An 8689-nucleotide genomic window follows, 5' to 3' on the forward strand; every position below is an offset into this window, starting at 1 on the left:
CCTTTTTGCAAAAAAAAAAGAAAGAAAAAAAAATGCCTACTTAGAGAGGGAAAAAGTTTCCCAAGAGAATTAGTCACTCTCTATGCAATGGCTTGTGTTTCTGCATGTCTGTAACTGCTAGGATCTTAAGGGGGGGGGGGGGGAGGAGGCAATTGAATCAGAAACCTTGATCTCTTCATTCAGAGATGTTGATCTCTTCAGTTCTCTGTTCTCACTCTGAATCATTTAAAAACTAGTGTATAAAATAGTTAAGAAGAAGAGGTTGATGTGGGGCAGGGAGAGACAAGGTTATATAAAAACTGACTGGGCAGCAACAGGATACAGGGAGGGAGGGTCGAATTCTGCTGTAAAAAGACGAACAGTCACAGGAGTGCTACATGCTATATCATGGCTTCTGGGAAGAAGGAACTAGTTGCCCAAGCATTTTCCACCCCTGTGGGATGAGGTGAATCCAAGTGGTGGTCTTTTTCAGCGGGGTTTGCAGTCTCATGAAAGCGCTGGCACATGTCTTCTGTTTTAACCCACTGCATCCTGGTACATCTCTTTAGAGGAGGAGTGGAGAGCCTTTGGACCTCCAGACTCCCAATGGCCCTGCTCTCCAGGGCTGAAGGAGTTGAAGCTTAGCAGCGTTCAGAGGGACAAAGGTTTTCCACTTCTGCTTGAGATGAAGAGATTCCAAGATGTTATGAGGTCTGGTATGGGGTCTGTGGCCAATTCAACATGCCAAAAAAAGGGGGGGAGACCCTACAGGGTAGTCAGCTCAGATCAACTTCACAGATGTTTTCATTTCATGGCAATTTCTTCCTCGGTTCATGAGCCTTGGCTGTTACGGAACGTGACGATGGGTCTCCCACACATGTTTTTCTGTCAACAACAGCCCAGCACACTGGAGGAGGGAAACCATTAGCTAAAACCCTACTCTTAAAATTCAATTGGATGGCAGAGTCTGGCTGCTAAAGGAGCATTAAAATAGTCGCCATGACCCTTACCATTTTTCATATTTTATTACTATTATTATTTTTAAAAGGGTTTCTCTCCTCGCCACCAAGTCTCCTTTCCGTGGGTCTGGGGGAACAAAATGGTTGCTGCAGTGTTTGTAATGGTGAAGAGAGGAGGAATAGAAAGAGAGAACAGAGATAGAAATATAAACGGGGGGGGGGGGGGTGAGAGGCAGCTCTCTGCTCAACTTGATGTTCCAGTGACCCCTGCTTTCCTTTTACATCCCTTGTACAACTTTTGCCTGCGGCTGCTCTATCACCACTTCCCAGCAGTTGCTTTGGGGGTGGGCAAACCACCCAATGTTTTGGTGAAGCATTTCTGAAAAGTGGGAGCAGGTGCGTCAGGGTGTGGTGTGGCACAGCACTCGTCCCCAGCTCCTTGGCCTTCTCAGCTTAGACCCTAGTTCAGCCCAGCCAGTCACAAAAATAACCCCCAAGTGGAAACCCAGCCAAGTAAGACACTGAGTTTCCTCTCTTGAATCACTTCCTGGCATGGCTGTTTCCAGAACTGCCCTTCCAACTGCTTAGGCATCCAGGTCTCTCCCAAAAGATACATGCAGATGTGCTCCAGGAACGGCCCTCATGCTGCAGCAAGGTTTCCTCAAACCCGACTGAACTCAGTAAGGAGAGCCTGGATGGGTGTTGGTTTGTTACAGTTTGGCTTGGCCTTCTTGGAAAAGCTGATGCTGGGAGACTCATGTTGCAGGAGGAGCCTTAGGGGGAGGTTATGCTGTTCACAGCCGCACTGACGGTAGGGAGCTCCTGCTGCTGCTGCTGCTGCTGCTGCTGCTGCTGCTGCTGCTGCTGCTGCCGCCACCATTCGTCCTCTGTGGCCTTATAGCAGGGCCAGCACAGCTTCTGCCCGATCTTCTGGAACTTGTGCCGGAAGCTCCTGTTGGTCCAGAAGTAGACAAAGCAGTTGAGGAAGCCGCTGCCTATGGGGAGCCACAAGGCCACCATCTCAACCCATCCATGGACTCTTTTGTGGGTGATAGCTGGAATGAGACAGCACAGGGAAGGCATGTTTTAGCCAGGAGGATGCAATGCATTTATTTGATTTCATTCTATCTTAGAATATTTTTTTGTTTCTTTTATTTCTTTATAAAATTTGTATACTGCCTTTCATCTCTAGATCGCAGGGCAGTTCACAGCATTATTTCTTAATGGCTTTATGTTCAAAAGAACCTCTAATAAGTGATATACAGCAGTGTTTCCCAACCTTGGGCCTCCAGCTGTTTTTGAACTACAACTCCCATCATCCCTGACTAGCAAGACCAGTGGCAAGGGATGATGGGAATTGTAGTCCAAAAACAGCTGGAGGCCCAAGGTTGGGAAACACTGATATACAGGATAGAAATAAATACAATGCAATATATTAAGAAAACCAAGCAAAAATCCTATTAAAATAACATTATAGTGCTCCAAACTTAACAGTGACCAGGCTTGGATTATCCTTCTGGGGAAGCCAGGTGAAATAAAAATGTATTTCATAGCAACCAAAATCCCCAAAGGATTTTGTATGATCCTTAAAGGCACCTGTATTATATCCACTGGAAGGAAGTTCCATGCCATGTGGGCTGCTCAGTTAAAGCTCTGCTGCATGTCACCACTGAGCAGATCTTCTACCACGTAGCTCAGTGGTAGAGCATCTGCCTTGCAAGCAGAAGGTCCCAGGTTCAATCCCTGGCATCTCCAAGTAGGCCACAGAAAGACTCACTGTGTGAAATCCCAGACAGTCACTACCACAAGCAATACTTGATTGACCAATGGTCTGACTCTGTATACGGCAGCTTCCTATCTAAGAAGTGCCTCCTCCGATGTCTGCAGCAACATATAGCAGGTAAGGTGATCTCCTACCTGGAGCATTGGTAGATGGTGCACCTTGGGACAGGTAAGGCATAAGACAGGGAGTCCAAGAGCACATGGAGCCAAAGTCAAAGACAGGCAGACCAAACTCATTCCAGTTTTGTCCCCCTGCTCAGTTCTGCAAAGGGCAATGCTGAGAGAGGAAGAGGAGGAGGTGGCGGAGGAGAAGGAAACTGACAGGCAGGACCACCCTCTGGACTGGTTATGGGTAAGTAAGAAGGCAGGCTGGTGGGGGCTGGCAGAGGGCAGACTGAGGTTGGAAGGGGAGTACCCTATTCACTCCAATCATGGATAAGCCTTCTCTGCCCCCCGCCATGTTGCCTGAATGCCCATCTTCTATGACACCAACTCAGTTTGGATACATGATCATTTTGAACTAAGTCCCTCTGAATTTAACAGAGCTTACTCCCAAGTAGGGCTGGGTGAATTGGAAAAAATGAGAAACTGAAATTAACCCATCTTAAATTCCCTTCTGCACTGAACTTCACACCAGTTTGCGGATTCATATTATTTTCTTAAAGTCTTCATGAGAACCAACCAGCATTTTAATGCGATTTTCTCCTAATATATGCAATTTTTGTTTTACAGTTTTGTCAAATAGCATACACACATTTCTGCAAAGCAGTTATGTGTGTTATTTTTGTGTGCTATTTCCACCATGTACCCTAGAATATGCACTTTTCTACACGTTACTCAGATGGAGAAACGGATTGCAAAAGTTAGTGAATTTCAAAAGGGAGGCCGTGTTTCAGTTCGCAAATTGTTTCAGAAAGTGTGGATTTGGTAGGTTTGCCTTTAAATTTGAAGCAAATCAAATTTCTCCCCCATCTCTACTTCCAGGTAATTGATCTTAGCGTAACAGTCTTAGCACTGGCTCCTACTAGTTTCGCTATCCCTCCCACCTTGAAATGCCATCCACAGACACACACACCTTACTGCTTGGAAAGAGGAAAATCTACCCAGCGATGTCAGAAATTTGATTGAAACTGTAGTGCTTAATTACCTCAGTCTCTAGACCTCCATGCAAAGACTCGCCCAACCACATCCATCCTTCTAGGATCAAATTACCTAATGCCAAACAAGTTTTAAAGAAGTGAACATTGCAGATTGTTTATGTTTGGTACATGAGGTCAAAGTCGTTTTTTGTTTGTTTTTAAGCAAGCTTCTAGACCACATTGTTTGGAAAATCTTTGTGAATAATGCACTGTAGTATTTAGGGAATTGGGGTGTATACGTGTACGTAAGGACTGTGTCTTAATTGCAACACAGACAATCTCCCATAGTTTGGGGACATGTTTTCTGTTGTTGCATCCATACAGACTTTTAGTTCTTTATGTTTCTTTGCAGGATGGGGAACAGCAAATCAGACGTTGCAGCTGCTGAAGTGTTTTTCAAACTGTAGATAACCTATTTAGAACAATTATGCTTGCGTTCTCTCTGTTGAATCACTTTGGCTTTTCAATCAATGAAGTACAAATTGCTGCAGAGTTAACCAATACAGCATCTAGTACTTGGAGGTGGGGAGAGCCTCAGGCAGCAATAAGAGTGCCCATGGCCCTACTTTGCAGAGGAAGTTTCTTTGTTTGAACTGCTGTCAGAGGACAGTCCTCTTTTGGGACCGGTCCATGTCAAATTTAAAGATTAAAAAACCCATGAGAAGGGGAGAGCACATCAGCCTTTGAAATTGGCCATCAACAGTTTGTTCTCCAGGTGTTGCTTACTGAGATCCTGGTCGTAATCTCCCCATGTGTTGTGAGATGTATTGCATTTCCATTATTTTGTACCATATATTTTGGAAACTTGTTTGTCTGATTGCTTTGCATCTGAGCACCTCTTAGGATATCATATCCAAATTTTGCATGCTGGTTCCAGAGCTCAAGAAGCAAGTTTTCATCTATGTTTGGATATAATTAGATACCATTTTGTTTCAAGATAGCAGACTGAACCTTTCAATACTGCACTGATTTGGACCCCCGATTTCAAAACTGCAGCATCTTTTTTGTTTTGTTTTTGTTTCAGCGTCTGGCAAGAGCCTGCTGGTAGTAATTATATCAAAGTGTATCTAGGCGGATATGAATTGCTAGCCAGCCCCCACCCCTGCCCCTCTTGCTTTTGGTTTGCTTTGGATCCCCAGAACAGCAACCACCCCCTCTCTGTACACTCACCATTGTACAGCATGGTGACGATGCAGGGCACCCAGCAGACATAGAAGGCGATGACGACAGGCAGGAGGATGCGGGCTGCAGCATCCAACGGCAGCACACAGCGCATCTTCAGCCCTGCCTCTTTCGCTGGAAGGGCCCTGCCACCTTTCCCACGCTGGCACTGGGAGCGGGCTGCCCGCCACAGACACAGGTTGGCAAAGGTGATGGTCCCAGCAGCAGGGCAGAAAATGGTGCCTGCTATGAAGAGGGAGTAGGTGGTGTTTGAGCCGTAGTCTGGCTCACACAGCAGGGCTGAGGCCGAGAAGCGAACTTGGAGCAAGGCTCCTGGGCCCGGCACGGCCAGCGGCACCAGCAGAAGGGCCGGCAGGAGCCAGGCAGCGGTGATGAGGAGGACCACCCTCCTGTGGCTCAGCAGGCGCCTATAGTGCAGAGGGTAGAAAATGGCCACATAGCGCTCCAGGGAGACACCTGCCAGGGAGTAGAGGGAAGCCCCAAAAATGCAGCAGTTGATGAAGGCCACCACCCGGCAGGACGATGCCTCCCCTTCTTCTGCCATCGGCCCCACCACCAAGCTACGGTAGAGGTTGAGGGGCACAACCAGCACTGCCAGGGCGGTATCGGCCGCAGCCAAGGACAACAGCACCAGGCGGGTGCTGTGACTCCAGCCGGACACAGAGGAGGCAATGACTGTGATGATGGTCCCATTGCCCACCAGGGCCAGCAGCCCCAAAACACAGATCAAGCTGGTTTTCACCATCCAGCTGCCGCACCACTGCTGAGGACCTCCATTGCTGGGGCAAGGGCCCTGCTGCCAGGAGGGACCTTCTTTAATTTTGTGGTCCTCCCCTACAAGATCCTCAGGCGGCCTTGGCTCAATTGTTTGGGTTTCTTCCTTCCACTTCAGGTTGGGAATTTGTTTTCCCAGGGCATGCCCATCTCTCCTTGCATCTTTTCTCTCTTGTACAGCCAACAGGTTTCCTTTTCTAGACTCCGGCTGCTCTGGTCCTTTAGTCACTGGAGTCCAGGCCTCATCGCATTCTCCCTTTTGAGCAGCCCAGGTGCCTGCTAGCTTTAGAAGCAGCAGCAAGATATAGCAGGGAATCATCATGGTTGATAAGCACACCTGCTAGCCTTTCAGGAGTCTTAAGTCTGGAGCTGAGCCTCACATAGCCTCCTCAGGAGGAGAAGTCACCATCAGGATGCTTTCTTTGGTTGCACTGGGAGGTGGAGGCAACGAAGGAGGTAATTTGCACCTGGAATTCTGTTCTCAGGGTGGAAGGCCTCAAACAGCTGGGACTGGGGGGCTTGAAGGTCCTTGTGGCCCTGGCTGGATTTCTCACACTTTCTTCTTCTACTCTCACACGTGGAGCCCCCCAAATCATGTCCAGGTAACAAGACTGGCCTACCCCTCCAATCTGTACCTGCCAACAGCCACAGATGATGGGAATTGTAGTCCATCAACATCCCTGCAACTGAAGCATGTCCTGCTGAGATGCTGAACACCACAATCTGATGCAGGCTGCATTTACCCCATACATTTAAAGCAGTCTTCTGCCACTTTAACATTCATGCCTTCCCCCAAAGAATGCTGGAAACTGTAGTTAAGGGTGCTGAGAGATGTCATGAGAACCCTCATTGAGCTACAGTTTCCAGCATCCTTAACAAACTACAGCTCCCAGGATTCCTTGGGGGAAAGCTGCAGCAGTTAAAGTGATATCAGAATGCTTAAATGTATGGGGTGGGAGTGACTGCAGAATTAGGCAAGCTGAGGACTTTGCTATGTATAGGACTGGGCTGTGAATGGGAATGACGGCAACAAAGACAGCCTTGGATCTCAGAGCAAAGTATTAGGGCTTGGTTCCACAGTGACACAGTGTGAAATACTGGACTCTCTTAGTGTCAGCAAGGGATCTCATACGTACTGTCGTGATAGTGGCAGCTCCAGGGATGTACCATGAATAGAGCGAAAGACCATAGCTCAGTGTCTTGCATGTAGAAGGTCCCAGGTTTAACTGCCACCAGTATCTCCAGGCAAGGTTAGGAGAGATGCTTGCCTAAAGTCCTGGAAAGCAGCTGCCAGTCAGTGTAGACAATACTGGGCTGCATGCACCAATGGACGGAGTTGGTTAAAGGCTGCTCCCTGTGTTCCTTTGCTGATAAGGACCTGAGCATTGGCTTCTTTTCTCGTGAGGTGCTGGTGGTAAAAACATGTCACTCGTCACAAGCAGGATATTTTCATGCCATCCTTTATCTACCTAGATGTGGCTCCATCATCCTAGCCTGTTGGCAAACCTGGTCAGAGAGGGTTGTGGAAGATGGAGTCCAAGGAAGTTTTCTTTATGACCCCTAGCTTTCTTCTCTTGGCCGCCACACCCATATGCTTTTCCTGGCTGGCTTTGTGGTCAGTGAGGATGATAAAAAGGCTGCCTTCTCTCACTCTCACACACCCTGTTGTGCCTTTAACATGCCAAGCAGAAATTAATTCAGCCAGTAAGTTTGTTTTCCTGGCAAAGATCTGAAAGCTGGAATACTGCTTGTCATAGCAATGTCAAAAGCAAAGGAGTCAGAAAACCCTTTTGTAGGTGATCCAGTGAGCATCTGCTCTCTCCAGCTCATTCTCATTTCATGATGATCACCCTTGTGCTTCCACATGGGGCTGAATTCCACAGTGGGGGATGGGATGTAGGCTCTATTTGAAAGTAGCTCACGACTCAAGACTTAGAAACCATGACCCTAATTTGTTTTTATTTGTTGTATCTATACCCCACCATTTTCTCCAAGGAGCTCAGAGTGGTGTCCATAGTTTCCCCCAGTCCTCATTCAAACCTCGCAACAACCCTGTGAGGTAGATTAGGCTGAGAGACTGGGCCAAAGTTACCCAGTGAACTTCATGGCCGAGTGGAGGTTTGAACCCTGCCCCCCCCCCAGGTCCTAGTCCAACTCTTTAACGACCACAGCACACTAAGAGATGACTCCTCACAAATGCAAGACCTCAGTAGTAGTTGCAGAATGGAGGCCCATGTCTATCAGTTACTGTTGCATTAGGAAATACAGAAAGCTGCCCTACATTGAGTCAGCACCTTGGTTATTTTGCTCAGCACTGTCTAACTGGTAGCAGCAGGGACTCTCAAGAGTTTCAGGCAACGAAAGACACCTACCTGAAGTTGCTCAGGACTGAACCTTCTGAATGTAAGGCAGATGCTCTGTCACTTAGAGCCTGTAAGGATTCAAGGAGTGGGGAGATACATATTTCTGAAGCAGCTTGTTGGGCAGGGTTTCAGACAAACTCATGGGACATAAGGTGACCTGTGGCCACCAGCCATGATGGCTGTGTCCTACCTCTGAAGGCCAGTGGCTGGGGAGAGGGCTACAGCACTCATGTCCTGCTTGTGAGCTCCCTCGAGGCATCTGATTGCCCACTGTGACAAGAGGATGTTTGACTAGATGGGCCTTTGGTCTGATCCAAATTTAGGTCTCTTCTTAGCGCTCCATTTGCCAAATTGCTAGGGTAACGGAAGACCTGCCTTGCTCTGCAGGTGAATGGCAAAGATTATGGGGTTTTCAAATTTGATTTACAGATCAGTGCAGAGGAATAAGGAAGTTAATCAGTCGGGGGTATATACTGCTTTCCATTGATGCAGTTTCTTCTTCATTCTCACA

The 8689-nt window shown here is 47.6% G+C and overlaps 1 protein-coding gene across 1 annotated transcript; it reads right to left on the bottom strand.

Moving 5' to 3' along the window:
* Nucleotides 1-1284: 1284 nt before the first annotated feature.
* Nucleotides 1285-5786, bottom strand: LOC309347193 (putative G-protein coupled receptor 21; the record flags this gene model as incomplete). The annotated part of the gene is made up of 2 exons (XM_081871534.1): nucleotides 1285-1993; nucleotides 5030-5786. The coding sequence occupies 2 exons, from the start codon at nucleotides 5784-5786 to the stop codon at nucleotides 1713-1715; spliced, it is 1038 nt and encodes a 345-aa protein (XP_081727660.1). The 3' UTR covers nucleotides 1285-1712.
* Between the last annotated feature and the right edge of the window lie 2903 nt (nucleotides 5787-8689).

This window comes from Podarcis erhardii (genome assembly GCF_964252035.2).
Source record: "Podarcis erhardii genome assembly, chromosome: 7".
NCBI lineage: Eukaryota > Metazoa > Chordata > Lepidosauria > Squamata > Lacertidae > Podarcis > Podarcis erhardii.